The 21,886-nt window shown below is 37.7% G+C and overlaps 1 protein-coding gene across 3 annotated transcripts in view; it reads right to left on the bottom strand.

The window, feature by feature from the left end:
- RUS1 (root UVB sensitive-like protein (Protein of unknown function, DUF647)) overlaps positions 1 to 21,886 on the bottom strand; it is a 123,094-nt gene that overhangs the window by 68,421 nt on the left and 32,787 nt on the right. For all 3 annotated transcript variants that reach the window (XR_016360172.1, XM_089815196.1, XM_089815197.1), the window contains exon 4: positions 127 to 183. Coding sequence is in view for 2 of the 3 variants with exons in the window: in XM_089815196.1 (XP_089671322.1) it covers positions 127 to 183 (57 nt within the window). In the remaining variant the exon portion in view is untranslated. The remainder of the gene's footprint in view (positions 1 to 126; positions 184 to 21,886) is intronic.

Below are 21,886 nucleotides of genomic sequence, written 5' to 3'. Positions count from 1 at the left end.
ACATTCCTTGACAGGGAGGTAGAAGCAATCTTTAAAGCCAATTTAATGAATCCCACAGCCTTCAACTGTTTAATGCAACAAACATGCTAAATACGAATGTACATTCAAATAGTTAAGTAATTTTACCTCTGCAAAATTACGTTGTGCAGCAAATCCCGCATAAAAGCAGCTCTTTGTAGCAGCCTGGTCAATTTTAAAGGATCAGGAAATCTACAAATGAAAGCAAGAATACTGAAAATGAAACAAGAAAAACATAGGCTTTTCCAAATTGAATACAACAAAGTAAAGAACACATATGAACTGCTATGGCATCAGACGTAACAACTTTCTATAATATTGCACTTGTAATTCATAATTCATATGTGTCTTTTTCCCAACATCCATAAAGTGACATCATGCACATCCATATGAACAGGAGAATATGATTTACTGTATCCTTCCGGATTACACTTGCAATATGCATAATTAATGATGACCATCCAATGTACTTATTTTCATTATCTCAAAATCAAACTCAACCAGTCACTTGATATGAAAAACTAAAAGGCCTTCACCTTCCTACTGAAATGGCCTCTAAAAGTCTAAGAAACATGTCCATAAGTTTTACTTTTATTATCTACCACTTAGGGTATCAGTCTTAATCTGCCTTTTCTGGACTCCAAGAGGAAGACGGAATATTTTGAAGTTTTAGACAATAAAAATGTCTTGCTAAATCCCATGTACAAGATCAGGTACCTTCTCATGATAACTAGAAGTGGACCAAGCAAACAGTCTTGACGCTCTCAATCCCTTCAATACAGCAGAAACCAACTGATTTCAAGTCTTCCATAAGCATTTTACATGATCTATCCCAAGCATTGCAGAACTCCACCTCTCAAACTTCTAACATGGAAGGCAATCTCTTCTTTTGTAAGGAATGAAAAAACACCTACACAGTTTCTCATATATTATGCAAAGGAAGTTAAATTCCTTCTAGGATATGAAAGCTGCACTTGAATTACACTTCACTTAATGATTCAAGAGAGCAATTCTGAAATTATATATTCAAGCTTTTGATGAAAATTATTTGGCTAGATACGATGTCAACTTTTTTATATAACATATGAAAATGAAAGTTGTTCAGACCAATGACATTAAAAGTGCCAACAGGGGAGAGGACCCAATACCTGAGCATGTTCCAATGGTTGTTACAGGAGTTGTTAACTTAATACCCACACTTGATTTAATATACAACATTTTTGGTAAGGTTGTACCAATAGTTATGACTTTAAATTTGTTCTTGCTAATGAGACTACCCATAACTGAATCAAATATGTCCCTTTTCCCAAAAAACAACCAATAGTGTGATGCCACATCAGCTGCACAAGTATGAGGGTCTCTAATGCTCTACGATTGGTCTCACTTTTTTTTTGGGCTGTTTTGGACACCTTGGCAAAAAGCATACTGATATGGCATCATATTTGATAATGCGGCTCTGAAACCTTAGTTATAAGCAGGGGACTTGCCAAGTAAGCTGGTGTAAAAAAATGGAAGTGATTTGAGATTTCTACATAGGATTTTGAGAAGCATGAAGTTAGGGTGCTCAACTACTCGGTCCTCTCCCCTAATTATGTTAGAGACTGAAATAAAATTATATTACTTTTAGTATCAACATTTCAATTTTCATCACTGTGGCAAGCCTCTTGATCGTGTCAAAAACAACTGGACGGACATGTTCAACAATAAGCCTTTCTGGATATCCGTTCGATGATTTATGTCCTCAAGAAGGCTGAGATGAACAAAATATAATCTCCAGAACCACAAGAGCTGCAGGCAGAGAAAAAAGTAAACTTCAACATGCCAACTGAGCTCTTAAACCTCTTACTGGTAAGCATTGTTGAGAAGTTTCCACAAATTCTGGTAAAAATCAATTTAGTAATTAGATAAACCTTATAACACCAAAAAGTGATTTATTTTACTGTTTAAATATTTTTAGCACTTAGGCACCTTTTACTGTCTCGTCATTTAAAATAAATTATTCTCTTTCCAACGAGCTACAATAGAGAGGTGTCTGATAAATTATTTTAATTAAAATGGCAACCTTAGTAAACTTAATCAAATATAGCTCTAAATCATACCCAAATAGCGAAAATGGTCAAAATGCATCAGAATTGAAAACTGATAACATAAGACTGATTCAATGATGAAAGGAGATAAACGAAACCAACAAGACTAAAAATAGATGCTCCCTCCAAGAATCTTGGTGCCAAACCGAAAGCCAGAAATAACATCTAAAAATGTCGTACAACTCCACCAAACCATCTAAGCTCACTACTAACATCAAAATACTCCTCTAATCAGGCAGACACAAACATAGAAAGTCAACACCAATTGCACTGCAAGACAACTTGAAAATGGAAACACTACAAGCTCGTAGCATTTCAATAGCAAAATAGTACATGTACAAAGGAGGCTATTGCATCAACTATGGTCCTTTCTGATATGGTAAATCGATGTTGTTGTTGGTGCATTAAACAAATGAGATGAAAACTCCTTATATAGATTTATAAAGGTTATGTTTCTAAATGATAAGATAAATTTATTAATGTCCAACAAGAGACCACAAACGGGTCTAATGGACTGAAACGAGTACAACAAGGCCAAAACCAGCAACGGGAGCAGCAAATGGTGTCTGCGAAAAGATGGAAAAACAAGAGAGCCTAGGAACTCCCGCCGGCAAGAAGTAGTCCAAAACCATAGGATACAGTTCAAGGCGAAGGTGTGTGGGGACCTTGGACCATCTCAAGGAGCCACTTGAAGTAGGGTGATGTTGTCGAGTGAACACTCTACAAGGTCTCATAGATCTAATATGGTCCAAGGAAAGGCCAAGCAACCTCTTTGTTCCTCAAGCAAGAGACCCAGGGGTTAAGGAGGTAAAGAAGGGTAGAAGAAACAATCATTAGCTAAAGACAGAAACAAAAACTACCTAGTAAACTAAAGACAAACTAAGATGATTTTTAAAGAAACATTATAATATTCTAATACCCTCCTTTAATGATCATAGTCTAGCTATTGTCTTCTGGCCACAAATTCTGCAAAACATTATGTCGTTGCTAAGACTATCACTGGATGTGCAAAATGTTAATGATCAAGAAGCCAAAATCTATCCAAAAGAACAAAGAAGGGTGCCACCTTCTTCAAAAAACTTTGCAAAAAAAAGACAAAAGCTTGTCACTGACTCTACCAGTAAGCCTCCCAAAATTAGCAAAACATGTTAGCAAAAAGCATGAAAAAAAATATGAGCCTTCATGGAAAAAAATTCCTCAAATTTGTATAGTTCTCAATCAACGTGTTTTGACCATGTATTCCCAATTATACGATCTTTCTATAATTGGAGCCAGCTGTATGGTCTATCCCTTCACTCTGTCTTCTCTTTTATTCCCTCTGTCGTATAGTATACCCCTTTTTTAAAACTCATATCCTCCTAGCCGTATGGCTGTACAATTGGTTTTGTCATTTTTCAGAAACACTCTTCCTTCTTCTAGGTTGTACGACCTTTTATACTACTTCCCTCCTTTTCGTTTGGTCGTACGGTCTCTCCAACTATTCTAGCCATACGGTCTCTCCAACTATTCTTGCCTTCCTCTACTCGGTCGTACAGTGATCTATGATATTACTCTACACCCATGCTTTAGTATATTATCCCTCACTGTACAGTAGACACCTATTTCCTTGCTCTCCTAAATCACTTTTACCGCGCGGTATGCCCACACTACAATTTATAATATGCCTCTTCAACACCGTATGGTATATTTTGTCTGTATACCTGCTGGTCGTACAGTATGCTAAGTTTTCTAATTGTACATTGTATCGTACGATATCACCTTTATCACCTAGTTTTCTTATTTACCATACGGTGGGCCTCCTTTCTCCTGTCCTGTACGATACCTATCCTCTGCTCTCTTTTTCAATACGGTGTGCCTCGTCTTCATACGATGACCAATTTATGTTGAGAGGGTCGTACGATCTTAATGGTTGCTATGGTGCTTGTACGGTAATAAGCTTCTCTGTAAACGCTTCTTTTGCTAACCACACAGTGCTCTTATTCTCCTTTACTACTTTACGTACAATGTTTCTAGTATTCTATTCATACGGTGTGGGTCTTTTCTATTTGTGTCCTCCTATTAACACCGTACAGTGTCCTCTTAAAGCCATATAATGCACTCCTAAGCCCGTGTGGTGCTATATAATCTCCTACTTACTATTACTTTGTCATTGCTCTATTCACATATTATAATTTTCTCTTTTGACTTCTTATTTTGCACATATTTATTATGCTTATTTACATTTACTTATCTTACATATATACATTACTACTTTTTATTCCTTTTATACTATCTCTTAAGTGTTCGTCCACAGAGGCACGTTATTTCTTTCATGATAGACTTTCAATTTCAACCCATTCACTGCATCAGGCACTTCCTTCCTGTTGAGCATCCATAATTTTATTGCTCCATTATTGCCAACTTCGCAAATTTTATATGGCCCGACCCATTTCACCTTAAATTTTCCTAGTTTGATCTCGTTGCACCCGTTGTACTTCAATACTAGTTGGCCCGGTTGAAACTTATTGAGCTTTAAGTGTTTGTCGTGTCATGCCTTCCACCTGTATGGTGTAACTTTTGTGGCCCATTGGGCCTACACTTGTTGTTAGTCAAGTTTATTTAAATTATACAATCTTTCCCTCAAGCTTTCCATATCTCCTAGTTTGTTTTCAATCGTGATTCTTAAACTTGATACCATGAATTTGGTTAGTACCATGGCCTCTGTCCATACATCACCTAAAACGGAGTGTCTCATGGTTACCTTGTATGAAGTACAATACACCCATAACGCTGATGGTAGCTTTTCTTCCCAATCTTCTCCTTCGACTGCGTAAGATTTGTTTATTACTCCAACTAGGATTTTATTCATAGTTTTTGCTTGCTCGTTGGCGCTCAAGTAGTACGAGCTCAATAGAGAATGGTATATCTTGAACTCTGTGGTTAGTAGTCGGATGACATGATTGACAAAATGTCCCCCACAGTCGCTTGTCAACTATAGCGGGATTCAATATCTTGTGATGATTTGCTCGTAAATGAATTTCGTCATGCTTATTGCAGAGTTGTCAAGTAGGGCTCACGCCTCTACCCATTTGGTAACCCATCATTCAAATACCTCCTCTGTGTGTGACAGATTGAGAGGCATGAAATCCCTCTTCAGTGGTTTCCCCGCCCTCTAACATATATCGCATGCAATGACCCACTCCCTAGCATCATTGTGCATGGTTGGCCACCATAACCCTACTAGAAGTATCTTCCGCGCAGTTGTATCCAACCCCATGTGTCCTTCTGCTAGTCCTTCATGTGCTTCCTTCAACACCTTTGGAATTTCCTCTTCTAGAACACACCATCTTAAAATCTGGTCGGGCCCCATCTTATACAGCAACCCATTGATCAATTGAAATGTTCGGCTCCTCGGCACTAATTTCCTCCTCTCATTTGGCAGCATTTCCCTGGAAAATTGCCACATTAAAAGATATTTCCCAATAGTTGTGTACCAGGATGATAGTACAACATTTTGGAATAATTGTGCATCAAGAAAATCATCGTTAACTCCCTTGGGTGGTTCTCCCAATTTGATCCTTGATAAATGGTTCGCGCTCATATGGCTTTTTTTAGGTTGTACCACAATTTTGAATGTGAACTTCTGTAACATTATAGCCATCTGCTTATCCTTCCCTGGATGATGGGCTTGTTTACACGATATAACAGTGCTTGATGATCCACATAAAATATGAATGACGTCGCCAATAGATAATGTCTAAATTTCTATATGGCGTATACTATTCCAAGTGCCTCTCGCTATATTGTATTGCGATTCTTCTCTTCTTTAGATAGTAGCCTACTCGCAAAATACACCAGATGATCCAATCTGTGATCACCTATTTTTGCCAACGTTGCTCCAATTGCATAGTTCGACGCATCAACATGAACATGAAACTCTTTATCCTAGTTCAAATAAGCCAAGATAGGCATTGTAGCTAGCTTTGTTTTCAGTCCTTCAAAGGCTTCATTTTGCTCTGTATCCCATTTGTAGGGTTCTCCCTTGCAAATTAGTTTGTCCAACTAGTAGGATATTTTCGCAAAGCCCTTAATGAACCTTCGATAATATCCAATATGTTCGAGGAACGATTTTTACCTTTGTTACATCCATTGACAGTGGCATTTGCAAGATTACCCGAACTTTGTCAGGATCTGTCTTTAATCCTGCCTTGCATACTATGTGCCCTAATAGCTTCCCCTATGGTACCATGAATCTGTACTTTTTCGGATTCAATGCCAGTCTCGCCTGTTTGAATCTTTCCATGCATTCTCTGAGTGCGGTCATATGCTTGTCCTCCACACTAAATATTGACCAATTGTCCAAAAATGCCTTGAAATTCCCGACTAACATCTTATCAAATATGTGCAAGATAATTCTCTGAAACGTTGTCGAAGCATTACACAGCCCGAACAGCATCCTATTGTAGGCATATACTCCATCTTCAACTATGAAGGTTGTTTTAAGTCTATCTTCTTCCACGATGGATATCTGGTTGTATACAGAGAATCCATCCATAAATGAATAGATTTCATGCCCCGCGACTTCTTCCAAAATCCTATCAATGAATGTTATTGGGAACGGATCATTGATCATTACTTCATTCAAGCATCGAAAGTCCACACATATCCTTATCTGAGTGGTGTCCTTTAGCGATATCACAATTGGTGATATGTACTCACTCGTCTACACCCTAATAATGATTGCTTCAAGCATTCAATTGATCTCATCAATGACCCATGCAGCATAATTTTTTTGTTCATCTGGTACAGCCGCTTTCGTACGGGTATTGCTCCTATCAGTGGTATACGATGGTGCATAATTCTGGCAATACCCCTTTCAAATCCTTATACATCCATGTGAGCACATCCTTATATTCCATGAATATTTTTAATGTTGTCACCTTTGGGACCAGATTCTAGTCATCTCCCACAAATATATTCTTCGAGTTAGCCTAATCCCCTAAGTTCATTGTCTTTACAGTGGGTTCTTCGTATTTAATGGGTTTGTCTTCACTAAACGTATACGTAAGTGTTTCACCTATCTGTGCTTCTCCTTCCTTCACTTTTCTATACTCCTTCAAAAATTCATTCTCTTCTTTTCCATCCTCAACACCCAACATGTTACAGCTCGAAGAGAGCTCGTAGTCCTCCATTGCCAATGGAGTAGGTCGTTCACCGAGTCCAAGTCGTCACCGTTGAACCCTCCTTCCAATCTCAATATTCATTTCCATTCATTTCTTCCCTTCATCATCTCCTCCGCCTTTGCCTTCTGAATCCTACAATGTTGCCTACTCTCCTACCATCTATGTGTGTAGGTTGATTACAAATCTCCGGCCTCTGCCTTCCATGGACAGAGTATTTCGTTTCCAATGACGTTTCACCTTCACCTGCACCAACCAACCCCGTCTAAGGATGGCATTGTACCCTTTCCTTTTTAATGGTATGACCACAAAATCCAATAAGAATGGTTGTCCCGATGGTTACAAGTTGCGTCATCAAGGTCCCTAAAGGCTTGATCCCGTGTTGATCAGCAGTGAGTAGTTGAAATGTAGGTGGCCACAACATAGGTTGTCCCAACTTTTTCCATACATCCTCCGATAATACATTCACTCCTGATCCTCCATCTATGATTGTGTTTGTGAGGATGGTTCCCAGGATACCCATCTCTACTACTACAGGATGTCATCCCGTAGCGAGTGCCAGTAGCATTGGGGCTGTCACAGTCATTTCACTGCCATCTTTTCATGTCTCTTTTGTCACTTTCGGCAGTGGTGTCATGTTCAATATTGCAGTCCATAGCTGAGGCATTGCAAGAAGGTCATTCAATTTCATAGGAACCTCCATTTGCATTACCTGCTATACAATATTTTGTTCTACTAGATTCCTCTTTGAGGTGTCAGCAGTGTCTTTTGTTTGTGATTTTTCGGCTTCCATTTGTTTTTCTAATTCCGCTAGCGCTTGTTGGAACCTTTTCTTTTCCTCTTTTGCATCTAGATATGTTGCCTTCTTTGCTTGCTAGCAAGTGATGGCTAATGTCTCCTCCTCACATGTTTCTATATGTAACAAGTTCACCCCTTAGGGCATTTCGAATCCTCGTGGTCTCCCAGACCACAATAGCTACGGTCTTCGTGGTACAGTCTCTAGGGAAATGTCCCCAAAGGTTGCACGCACAGCACTGTATCATTGTTCATCCACTCGAGTCATATTGTATTCAACTTCGGCCCCCATTATTGTTATTATTATTATTGTTACCACCTCGTCCGTGTCGATTATTGTTACAATACCCTCCGGAGGTTGCGTCATTGTTCGTATTCGTTCTTGCTCCTGAGGTGGACACTTCCTATGTTAGCAATACTTGTTGGTGTCCCTTCATCTTCATATTGAATGGGCATTCCTTTGTGAAATGTCCCGCGATTTGGCAGATATCGCAAAATCGTTTCTTTGGGCAAGAGCCCTTTGTGTGGCCCTCCTCCTTACAATCTGTACACCACAATTCCCCTCCTTTCGTTGAGTCAGAATTCTTTTTCAGATTTCTAAACTCCATCATTCGTAACATATCCTTTTGCAATGCTTGAACCTTCTTATAACTCTTCGTCGTTGTTGTTACTTTCGGAAGATGAATCGTCTAATTTCGACAATTTGTTTTTCCTCTTTCTGCTCGTTTTCTACTCACTCTCCAAATCCATCGCCCGATCATATGCATCTATGTATGACGCTGGAGGTACAATTTTCATCTTTTCCTTTACTACTAGTCGTAGCCCTTCAACAAAACACTTGTTCTTTAAATCGTCAACTGGTTCGCTTTCCATTTTCCCCACTAGCTCCTTCAACTTTCTTGCATATACACGGATTGTTTCGTTCTTTTCCTGTTTTGTACTGTATATTTCCGCTACTATTTCGTTATCATCCCTTAGTAGTCGAAATTCTACTATGAATTCTTTCTTGATGTTTGGCCATGTAGTCAACTTCTGCAGATCGGCATCTAAACCAATCAATCGCTACGCATCGTAGGGTCACCGGAAACTATTGGAGCCAGTCATCTTGGTTCATTACACCGTTCACTGTCCAGATTGTTTCACATGTTTTACAGTGTCTAACTAGATCGGTCGTCTCATCGCCATTAAACTTCAGTAATTTTTCCTTAGGTCCTACCATTATTAATTTCTTCCGAGTCATTGGTACATGCTACGTACCCGCGTTGTTCCGAGTATTTGTGTTGTTTTGCACAACCGCTCTACTTCGAACAACCATACTGTGGACAACTGCATTGTTTGGTGTAAAGAGATCTTCAAGCGAAGTTGTTCTATTCTCTACCTGTACCTGTTCGGCAGATTTATCGGGAACGAAGAGTTCACTCCATGCTCGTGCTCCTTCAGTACTTCGAGCCGTGCGGGTTCCTTCCCTTCCATTCGGATTTTCAACCCCTTGCTATACAAGTTTAGGAACTCCTCCCTTGTCTCTTCTACCAAATTAAATCTTTGGCACGTTTCTTCGAGCAAGTCCTCGGCACTCCTCAATTTGCTAGGTGAATGCACTCCCTCTGTCAGTGCTCCTTCACCCCCTCGGTGTCCATTAGTGAGCTGCTGAAACTTCTATTTGCGCTCCGCCTATTGTGTTAAAATTAAGGCTTCTCATGTTGTGCGTATATCATCCTTGTCTTTTATTTTATTCCTATCTTTACTGAGTAGATTCGGCATTAATTTTCATAACACCTCCTGTATACCAAGTTCAACTGGCAACAACGCCAAATGTTTACTGTACACGGTAAACGGATTCTTATCATATTAAGGTATTAGAATGTAACACAAAATAGGATACTTTATTCATATAAGCAGTATGCAAACAACGATTACAGTGATGATGCTTCAATAGTCCATTCGGACGATGTACATATACTTTCCTGAAAGGGTGACTCAACCGTCACGCACCCTTTCATATACAACTCTAGTCGTTGGCTATAATACTTTTTACCAACAACAAACCTGAAGTTGGATAACAGAGTCACTCTTCCCTGGAGACAGAGAAACTAAGAACTAGCACAATTTTGAGGAAAAATCGACAAAACCTACAAACTTTGCAAATGAGCATGATGCCCCAAAACTAACTGCAAAAGGCCACAATTACTTAAGGAGAAAAATCAAAAAACCACACAATTTTTGAGGTGAAAAATCAATCAAAAGTAACAAGATAACAAAATCTATGACACAAAACAAAGAATGCAAAGCTTCAATTTGGAGAAAAAACAATAAAACCCAAGATGTGATTTGAGGAAAAATTATAAGCCCACTAGATAATTAAAATATAAACCCACAAAGGAATCCCATGCAACCATGACAGCTTTGTCCTCCTCCAGATCAAGAACCAAATATCTTAATCAAGCCCTTCACAAAAAATAAGTTGAACTTGATCACAAGCTTTGTCTAGGGTTTAGGAAGCTACTTAGTCCTCCCAATCTTTTCTCTTCTTTTCAGGACTTTCTCTGTCTACTTTTTGGAGGACTCTCCTTCTGCGCGGGATTCTTAATGCAAGAGCATCTAGGGTGTAAGAGTAGAGCAATCTTGCATAACCAAAAAATATTGTTTATTTTTTTCAATAAGGGCTATCTTTGTGCAGAGTTACTATTTTGAAAAAAATTACTATTATTAATAAGTTGTTCATTTATGCACCAAATGTTCATCACTTTGGTTATATAAGCCTAACAGTAAAGTTTCATTGCAAGATCAAGTCTGGTTTTGAAGATAATGAAAATTTTCAGTTTTTGCTCCACTTGTCTAGGTCAATCAGCCACTGTAGAGCACTTTGAGAGATTTCTGAAAAGTGGTTATAATAGCCGATCGGGTCAGTGAGTCAGAAGTTATGCCCTCTGAAAGTTGCACTACTTTGGATAGAAAAGTAAAATTCCTTCAAACACTCATTTTAGTTTCGAAAACCATTTGGGGCGTATTCTTGGCATATCCAATGTAAAGAAAATAATTTAAGGATGGTCAGCCTCAAAATTGAGGTTTTGAGATCCTAGAACCTTCTAGGGCAGTAAAATCCCCCCATACAAAGGACTATAGGGTTATTTGGGGCAGTTCTGATGCTGTATATGGTGGCTTTGTTTCACAGATTATTGTAATGAAAATGCACATGTGGCTGTAGCATGTTAGATTTCTAAATGTTGTAATGTCACTTCATTGAAGATAATAGAAAGAAAGTGTTCTTGTTCTTGCAATTGTTTGGTTCTTGCAAGTTGTTGTTTCTTTCTCCATTCTGTTGTATGAGTTTGTGTTATTAAGGGGAGTGCCCTTCATCAATTCTATTGCAAATGGGCAATAAAAATAGCATTGTCTTGTCAAGACTCATTTTATCCAACTATGTAGCACTTTAGTGGGGTGTTGATATAGTTATGAATTCATTACACCATAGTTTAACATTACTTAGGTAGTTTGTATACATATGTTTATTTTTGCTTGCCCTTTTTGGACTATATGTCATGCCCCCGTCACAATAGATAAATAAGATAATCTAATAGGAAATTGCTTTAATTAATAAGACTTCACAAACATTCCCTTGCTAGACAATATGGCCCGTGCCCAATAGACCCAGGAATAGAGCAGTGATCTCTATAACTCAGAACTTAAGCAGTGATCTCATTAAGGAAAGACAATCATCTGTTAAGGAGTGATTTCATTAAGACACCCACCATTGGTTACAGAAAGTGATGACACTAATTAAAACCACTTATAATGACAATGTTTAATTAAGGAGGGGTAACCCACAAAAGATGTATTGCAACTAAGTTGATAAAAAACAGATTTACAAAAGGGTGCGACCATAGAAGAGGTGCAAATAAAGGGATGCTGTGGGAAGTGACATGTATCTTCCATTTGAAAAGGGGAAAATAGAATATATCAAAGGATCAACTCCAAGGCATCATCAATCAACAGCAGAAACAAATACATATATAGCAGAGATAAGTGAACAAGGCAACAAAGATACAGAAAATAAGAAGCAGAGGTAACTATTGAACAGCTGCAAATCAAGTTGCAAAAATAAAACCTCCAGTCATTGTGGTGAAAAGGAATAGTTGTACTCTTGAATAGATGTAAATGTCTATACATTTTACAGACTTTATCTCTACTATATCTATATGTTTATAATAGACAGATGCAATATAAACGAATATTTGTACTGTTGACACCTAAAACTGCTTTTAGGTGGACGGCCTTATAGGAAGTTCAGTGAGTGTGGGACCTTGTGTGTTCATTGAATGACCTCCAGGGTTTTAGAAGTCAACTCCTCATGATGACAGTGGGAAGGGAAAAGGAAGTGTGGTTAATTAAGGTAACAAAGGTGAAGTGCCAAGACTTAGAACACTTACTACTACACAAGATATTCTGCAAGACGAAACAACAAGGCAACCATCAAACAATTATCTTAGACACTATGTAATGTCCCCACTAAAAGAGTTACTTAAGGACAAGTAATACCTGCAAGAATAAATGTTAGAATCGCAATACTAATAAAACTATATTATTCTACCCTATAAGTTAATCACAATCTCAAGGATGTCTCCAGATCGGACTTCATAGCCCATAGCTACTTTGTCGTCATCCTGAGAGCGCACTCCTTAAGATTCTTCTTGGACAGGGATCCTCTATCCAAGGCCAACGACATATGCATATGTTTGACAATATCAAAATATTTTGGTACGTCAATTATCGACCATGGCAGACAATGGAGATCTTAAATATCTCGCATGCTCCATGCTTCAATATCAACTCTCAGATCTTAAATATCTCACATGCTCCATGCTTCAAGTTTCATTAGTATCCATGGTATTAATCTCATAGGTTAACACAATATTATCCACAAGTATGATTCATTAATATAAATCAATACATAAGTATAATTAAACAAATATAATCCATAAACGTACCTTTTTTACCTTCTTCTTTTCTTGGTCCATGTGGCTCTATCCTTAGTCGGCCCTTCAATGAATGATTCCTTCTAGATTATCTCAACTCTATATTTACTTTTCAAAAATCTTCATTTTCTAATTATAAGGAAGGGACAAAATATACTTTTTGTTTCTTCTTTTCCAAGAGTCACAACCTTTCATAATATAAATCCTTTGAAAAGTCACAACACTTAATAAATTATAATACTTTCGAAAAGTCACAACACTTCATAACTAAAATCCTTTGGAAAAGTACTAATACTTTATAATCAAAATATTTTTGAAGAGTCGCAACTATTCATAATTATGACCCTTTCAAAAGTTCGCATCCTTTCAATTTATTTGATACCTTTTCAAAAAGTCACTTCCTTATTTTCTTCATATTACTTTCCTCTTTCATTTTTCCTTTTTGAACTCCTCTCTTCTCCTCCTTTTTTGTCCTCTCTAAAATAAACTCTCCTCCCTTTTATATCTTAATTTTAAGGAGTCGTGTCTATTTCTTAAACATCTCTTGACTTCTCATTAAATTTAGTTAATTTATATTATTCTATGTTATATTATTTATTTACTTATTTGTTTGTGTTTATTTTATTTATTATTAAATTCTATTTAGAAATTTAACATACTTTCTACAATATTGTCTCTTGTATTTAATTTAATTTCTTTCTTTACTCATTGAGATTTTATTATTATTTTAGTTATTAAAAATATCATACTAAATATTATTTTATTAATAATATAAACCAAATAATTATCATTTCCTTGTTTTATATTTTAGTATTAGTTTTAATATAACTTTATTATTTATTTAATAACATCTTAAAATAGGGATATGATAGTCTGCTCTTCCTTAAATTGCTTGTCCTCGAGCAATTAGATAATTTCTTCTGTTGAGTTCAAATATATATTTCTTTTAGTCCAAATTCTTAGGTTGCTATCATAGATATGTTTAACTCCTTTCTAATAGTCATTAATTTTCTACATTAGTCTTTCATACAAATTATTTTTCTAGTGCCTTTTTAACCCTACAAGATGGCAAGATCATGCTCTGATACCACTGTAATGTCCCTAACTAACGCTATTAGTGGGGACATTACACACTACCACAAATATTCTAGAACTTTAATAAAGAAAGAATCATACAAAGGCATTTATGAAATAGAGGAGCTTGAAAGCATAATTTGTTCAGAAAAACCAAAGATGCATTTGCTAAGATTGATGAAATAGCACAGAAACTTATTCAAAGATAGAACCTCAAACAAAACAAAGGGCCCAAGGCACGATCAAAAATATTATATTGATTCAAATGCTTGAAAAATATCACTTAAGGCTTACAACTAATATCTTTTCTAAATTCGAAGTTCTCTCCTACTTCGAAGCATTTTAATATTTGTAATTCTCCCTTCTTCCTAGGGTCTCTATGGTTCTAAAAGGCCAACGCCTGATGCCTCTAACAAAACATTGTTTAAACCCAAGCATAGTGTCTTTATCAGCAGAGATGAGAAGGTACAAGCACCATCGTAGGCTCTTAGAGCCAAGAGTTAGTCTACAATCTATAAAAGAATCAAATCACCAATCATTCTAATTACCTACCTCCACTGCAATCATTGCGACGGTTTCATTGAAAATGCAAGCTTGAATTGAAAGTTGGAAATCATACCTGGAGTGATTAGAACCAAGCTGATGGGGAGTACTACCTCCCAAGAGCACTCTTGCTCTTCCTAAGACCTACTCTTTGGTCTTACTAGAGTATTCCACTCTACCCTACTCAGAGATCACTCCTCGGATCGCCTTTCCCCTTATAAAACTCACCACCAACTTACTCAACTATGTTCCTCAATCCAACTATGGACCCATGGGCTCAACTTAGCCACTATGCCCCCAAACTAATCTTAGGACTAGGAATAGGCGTCTTTGTTATTCCCTATTTAGTTTCAATCCATTTTGATCCCCTTGGATGGATTCTTCTTTGAATTTTCGATCGAGTTCTTACTGTTCAAGTTTTAGGCCTTGTAGCCCTTTTAGCCCCAATTAGGCCTCCTAAAATCAGTGTTCTTGGAATAACTCTCAACTTCTCCAAACAAACCCTCAACCTGTTTAGGGATTCTATCTCAGGACTTCCTAGGCTTCAAGATTTCCTAGGTTTTAGATCTCTAAGGTGTTTGTACATAGGACTATCACCAAACCCCTATCTTCTTGGGTTTTTAGGGCATGTGAACCAGTCTGGGTTCTTGGCTTCCATTAGGTGCTCTATTCAACTTCACTAGTCCTCTCCGTGCAACCACTTATCAAGGACACATGCCCTTACTCCAACCATTGACTAGCACAAACTAATCAATCTTGCAAGCTTTCTTGCTACTGTTTTGCGCAAACTCCTAGCCAAAATGCCTCTACACTCGCTTAAGGCTTGATGGCAAAAATAGTTCCCCTACAACAAGAACCTCAAAACACATATTTACACTATTTACAGTGTCCCTTGATTCCAAGTGGCATTGAATTTCAACCATGGGAATTCAAGTAGGGCTCATATTTACATAACTGGCACTGTTTAGGACAGTGAACCAAAGGAAATTAAGGATTTTGTAAAATGACAATGAACATTTCAAACTCTTCAAATTAACTCCACTAAACTTAACTACATAACAAGAATCAACACCTCAATGCCTCACATTAATCCATTCAATCCATTCAAAGTCTAGATGAAGGTAAAAGCCTCTCTCTAATACAAAATTCAATGTCTTTTCCAAAGCAAACCGTACAATAAGACAACTAACTCCCAGATTAGGGTTACTCTAACCTTAAATATATCAACCCCTCGTGTTCAGACCCTTTAAGGCTCCTTTAGAGCTATTCCTTAGATTTTTGCAAAGTTGTCATGAGCAACTTTACATCTTTTTGCAATTTTACATTTCTACTATCCTCCCATGTACAATTCAAGCCAAATTACATCAAATGTATAATTGCCACTCCATTTTGGAGGCTTGGTCAACCTTTGACCCATGTTGACTTTTCTACGACTTAGCATTAGACTTACTGAAAACAAAGCACAAGCATGACTTTGAGTACACCTATCTACAAACACACATCACACCTCACTCAGGACCCTATCAACAATCCTTATGACCTTGGCGGTTGGCTAGAACCACCTACAATCCAAAATGAACTAGAATCTAAACAAGACCCTAGGGTCCTCCTACACCACAAGCTCACAAATGCGAGAAGCATGGAAGATCCTATGGGTAAGCTTGAGGATGACACACGGTTGACATGCACGAAACCTTCTTGGGAAGAGAATGGCATCTCTTAAACACATGTAAAATGGCCACATGTAATGTTGCGAAGTGAAGTGTCGCCTTTATGTAATGTTTTGGCCCACCAAGGAAAAAGAGTGGCAAGGTGGTCTTCAAAAGACACGTGACACCTGGGTGCAATCTTTAGCAAAGGAAAAGGAGGGCCTAACTCGAATATGTGTCATGCTAACACATGCACACACTCGCTACTGGGAAGCCTTTAACAAAGAAAAAGGGAAACACTCCTAAAGTTTCCCTCCTCAGGAAACTTACTACTGCATAGGTTATCCTGCAAGATGAAACAAAAAGACAACCCCCAGACAATTATCTTAGACACCACCGCAAATATTCCAAAACTCTAAGAAAGAAAGAGTCATACAAAGGCATTTATGAAATAGAGAAGCTTTAAGCATAATTTGTAAACCAAAGATACATTTGCTAAGAGTGATGAAACAACACAAAAACTTACTCAACCATAGAACCTCAAATACAACAAGGGGCCTAAAGCACAATCAAAAATATTATATTGATTCAAATGCCTGAAAAATATCGCTTAAGGCTTACAACCAATAGCTTTTCTAAATTCAAAGTTCTCTCTTACTTGCCAGCGTTGTAATATATGTGATTCCCTCTCTTCTTCCCAAGGTCTCTCTACTTTTAAAAGGCCATGCCTAATGCCTCTAACAAAAAGTCTTTTTAAAACCAAGTTGTCTCTATCTGTAGAATTGAGAAGGTACGGGCACCATCGCAGGCACTTGGTCCAACAACTAATCTTTGATCTGTAGAAGTATACTAGCCAATTATTATGATCAATAACCACCTCCCCTGCAATCATCACGACGATTTCAATAAAAACACGTGCTTGAATTGAAAGTTGGAAATTGTGCCTAGAGTGATTAGAACCAAACTCGTAGACGCAGGACACATGGAAGTTCCTTTGGGTAAGCTTGAGGATGGCATGCGATGGACAAGCACAAAACCGTCCTTGGGAAGGCAATACTTAAACACTCGCGAAACAGCCATGTGTAATGTTGTGCAATGAAGTGTTTCCTTTATGTAATGTTTAGGCCCACCAAGGAAAAAGTGCCTCACAAGACACGGTACTTGGGAATGGTTTTTAGCAAAGGAAAAGGAGGACCTAACTTGAACATGCAATGTGTTGAGACATGGCATTACACACACTCACGGTTATAGAGATTTTGATGAAGTAGAATGGAAACACTCCTTAGGATGCATGCCAAATGGACACATCATACGCATGCACTGCTTCAACACAAAATTCTCTGTGAAGAGGAAAAGGAGCGTTAACAAAATTTAGCTTCACAAAAAGGTGAAATTTGGTGCACACATATAGTTGGCAAAATCATACACCAATTATCAACCATGTTAGGGAAGGAAAGGAAGTGCAAGGAGGTGGATGGTGAAGCCTCACTAGGTACACCACCTCATGAGATTGATTGAGGACCAGATGAGGCCAAAAAGACCGAGATTCTGCTCTTGGGCCTAGGGGTCAAGTTAAGGGTACCCTATTACAATCTTCTCTCTAAGCCTATATGGATTAGTTATTGAAGTAACTATGAAAGGGATCCTCAATCATAAGAGAAGGGTGGCATGATGAAGGGGGTTGATGTACACGCTCTGCTAGGTTAACCACCTCATGAGCATGGTCGATACCACATGATGCCCAAGACAACGGAGTTTCTACTCTTGGACCTAGGGCCAGCAATAATTAGGGCACCTCATCATGTCCTTCCTATCTTAACCCTCATCACAGTTGAGCTCATGAGAATTGTATTATATGTGTATTTCTCACTTAACCCTAAAAAATGGATGTATTACATGTATAATTATTATATCATAATCTAATTTGGTTGCATATATTTCTGGGTTTTACATTCTTTTGTATGGATGAACCTATAATTAACCCAAGCCCATTTTTTCAGCTAAATCCACTTACAAAACTCCCATACCCATAGCCAAAATGGTCCTTTGAATTTATTTTTTACACTCTATCAATGCAATAACCATTGTCTTTAGTTGACTGTTGTAGTCATTTCTTTTGTATATTGAATCTATGTCATCTCCCTGACTATATAAGGTATTGTAAATAGCTTTTAAGGCATTCGTTCTTGAAAAGATATATCATGCCATTATCTAAAATTTTAGAAGTGGCAAACAATGATTTTGTGCACCACTACTTATTGTTGTACCACTAGTCTAAACAATGCTTTAACAATTTAAAGTATATTATCATCTTCCATATTGAGTAATGGTCTCCTAGCTCAAGTATTCATATTGTTGGCCATTACCCACTTGCTATAAAAGCAGCAAGGTATTTAAGCATAGAATAGAAATATTGAAAACATTCTTTAAAGTCTTTGGTGGCTTATAATGCCTACATTAGTCTTCTTCGTTATTGCCTTACACAGGGGCACATATAGTAACTAACCACATAACATCTTTGCATACTCTGAAATAATCTAATATTGTATTCTTACTATTTGAATTAAGAACCACATTTACACTATTCAGAATCACCAGACCTGAATGAATTTCTCACCATCTCCTATGCATGTAAATAAGACCAGGATGCTTCCCAATGTCTTCAACGTCAAACATCAATATTGATATACGAAAAACTCACCTTGCTTACCCCTCAATCCTTTGTGTATAGCTCTCTATATAGCATCATTAGTCAGTGTAGTTACATCATGTGTAGCACGATAATTTTTTGTCTATAGCTCTCTACAAAGCATCATTAGTCAATCTAGTTGCATCACATGTAACATGCTAGTCTGTTGTAGGGCATAACAACACAATGATGCAATTAAAGATAGTTAGTTCGGGGTGCGATAGTTAGGTAGCGAGGGGATGTATCGGTTGGTCTTCAAACCGACCGACCACTATTTAAGAACATTGGAACTGTTGATGTAAATTTTGTACTAATACATAACATATAGCAATTGAATACTTGATATGGAATATCAAACACTAAATTCCTCTCTTGAAAAGTAAATACTCATGAAGACATGAGAAAAACTCCAATCTTCCTTACACCTGTGGATACTAACTCAGTTATATTAATGTGATTTGTTGGTTAATCACGTAGGCGACCTTACATTGTTCAGTCAAGGATTGTCGGACTCTCATTGTGATAGTGATGACGTCTATCTTTGCAAAGTATATGAGCGCCAAATAATGTCAATGGTGATGATGATGGAGGGTGTGTCTACCACTGATGCTTCTCATTTCTAACTTTCTTCTTCAAAACTCCAACTACTATACTACTTGCTGCCCTAATCCTACTCCTATGAATGGAAAGATTAGCAAATGGACAGGGATCGAATCTAATGAAAGTTTACTAGCAGCTCTACCTCCATAGATGCAATGATTCAAGAGAAAAAGACTAGATTACCACACAAGGCTTCCTAACCAGCCACTAGGATGCTAGTGGCCTAGTTTATAGATCCCTATCAAACATCCACTAATATCACCATACAACTATCCATCTACTCTTACTCTTAACAACTTTCTTGAAATATAATCTATTTTAACAACTTCAATGAAATCTAACTTTAACTATTGGAAGTAGAAACCATGCAATAACACCTAGTGTTCTTAATCACCATGCAAGTCACAACAATGATAAAGAGAAGCAATTTTGATATTATCTTAAGCAACAATTTTCTTCAACCCTTTTTAACTTTAACTATTGGAAGTAGAAACCATGCAATAACACCAAGTGTCCCTAATCACCATGCAAGTCACAACAATGATAAGAGAAGCAAATTTGGTATTATCTTAAGTAACAACTTTCTTCAACCCTTTACAAATGAGAGCAAATTGCCTTATATAGGGGCCAAAATTACAGCCAACGGTAGAGATTAAGAAGCAAAATCAACGATCCACATTAGATCCCAGAAACCCTAATTAGGGTTGCCATCCCATCAACCAATGAGAAGATACCACCTCATCAATGGACCAATGAAAAAAGGGAAAATTCACAACCAATGAGAAGGCACCAAAATGTTAGCCAATCAGAATCAGACACCTATCCTATCAAGAAGAAGGTGAAATTGCCAATTGAGCTTATATCAAATGATCTTCTAATATAATCCTACCATTTTCTTTCATCTTTTTAGCCAAAGCAATGAACCTGGCTAGCCTATCGTTGACTTCCTTCATGCGAGGGAAAAGTGTGTGCTTCGTCTTGAGCTCGACCAAATTCATCATGTTGCTTGTTGCTTGCAATGTCTTCTCATGATCCTCCTCATACTCTTTCGCATATTCAATAAAGGCATTGTGGGAGGCAAGGGTGCCCAAATGCTTCTTCTCGATGGTGACCTTCCCTAACTCATCCAATCTTGACCCAAACTCTGTCTCATTGACATTCTCCTTTTGCTCTTAACTGTTCTTTGTTGCTAGCTACTACCTTCACCTTTCTGTCCGACTAACTTCATTGGGCCTTCTTCCTCTGGTTTCATCCTCTCATAAGTAAGGCATACCTTCCGACTTTGTAATTGCCTTAACTTCTCATTGTAGCATTACTCAGTGTGTAAATCAACTGTCCTTGTAACTCCCTCCAAGGAAGGATCCTGAGGATCATCCCAATCTAGTGGACCCAATTCTGTTCCATCTACTGTATCGTAATCTTCCCTTAGCATATTTTCATCATCTTCCAGTTGATCAGGAATATCAAGGCCTCTCCATTTGATTGCCCTCATCATGCCCACTAACAATCTTGAGAAAGCTAACTTTCTCACATGAAAGTCATCCTCTACATTGGCCCAAAAATCTTCTATAGTAGAAATATGTTTGAATGCGTTTTCGTGAGATGCCTTGATAAGACATCTAATACTTATTTTGCTCTATACCATCTTAGATGATACCATTCTAACTCTTTCTCCGCAATTGCAAAGGCGTCAAGATTGGGGCAAGTATCATTGCCTATTCCAAATGAGAAGGTAATCCTTGTCTCACCTTTAAGTTTCATCATCTTGTCATAATGCTCAAGTTACCTAGCCGACTCCATCAAAACTACCTTGTTGGGTGGGTCACTTGGAAGTCTCTTGGGACAAACTGTACTTCTACTCTAATATATGTGAATTGTGGAAATTGGATGAACCAAACCCCATACTTCTTAACTTTTACTTCTGCTTCCATTAAGAGCCTCTTAGCAGGTGTCCCTTGTAATATCCTTACCGTCTTTATGGAAAAGGTGTCATAAAACATCTTATAATCTTTGGTGTTATGCAAATGAAGCTGTGGATAGCACTCATGCACCAAACATTGCCCCAACCCATTGCCAATCACTCCTAAGGCCTTAAGTCCAGGATTTTCATATAGTCTCGCAATCAGATAGAAAAGATAGGATCCCATATAGAATTGTTTTTTATTTTGCAGTGTCCTAAGTCGCAACTCTAGATTTTCACTTATAATTCTAGCCCAATCAAATCTTCTCTTTCCATTTTTAATTTCATCAATAAAATAATACTTCAAGTTCTCGAATTGCATACCTTGAGCTACAACCA

Source organism: Cupressus sempervirens, chromosome 2 (genome assembly GCF_028749045.1).
Source record: "Cupressus sempervirens isolate cs-2001-9-10 chromosome 2, ASM2874904v1, whole genome shotgun sequence".
Lineage (NCBI taxonomy): Eukaryota > Viridiplantae > Streptophyta > Pinopsida > Cupressales > Cupressaceae > Cupressus > Cupressus sempervirens.
The sequence above is the reverse complement of the archived record's forward strand: the minus strand, read 5'-3'. Positions and strand labels throughout refer to the sequence as shown.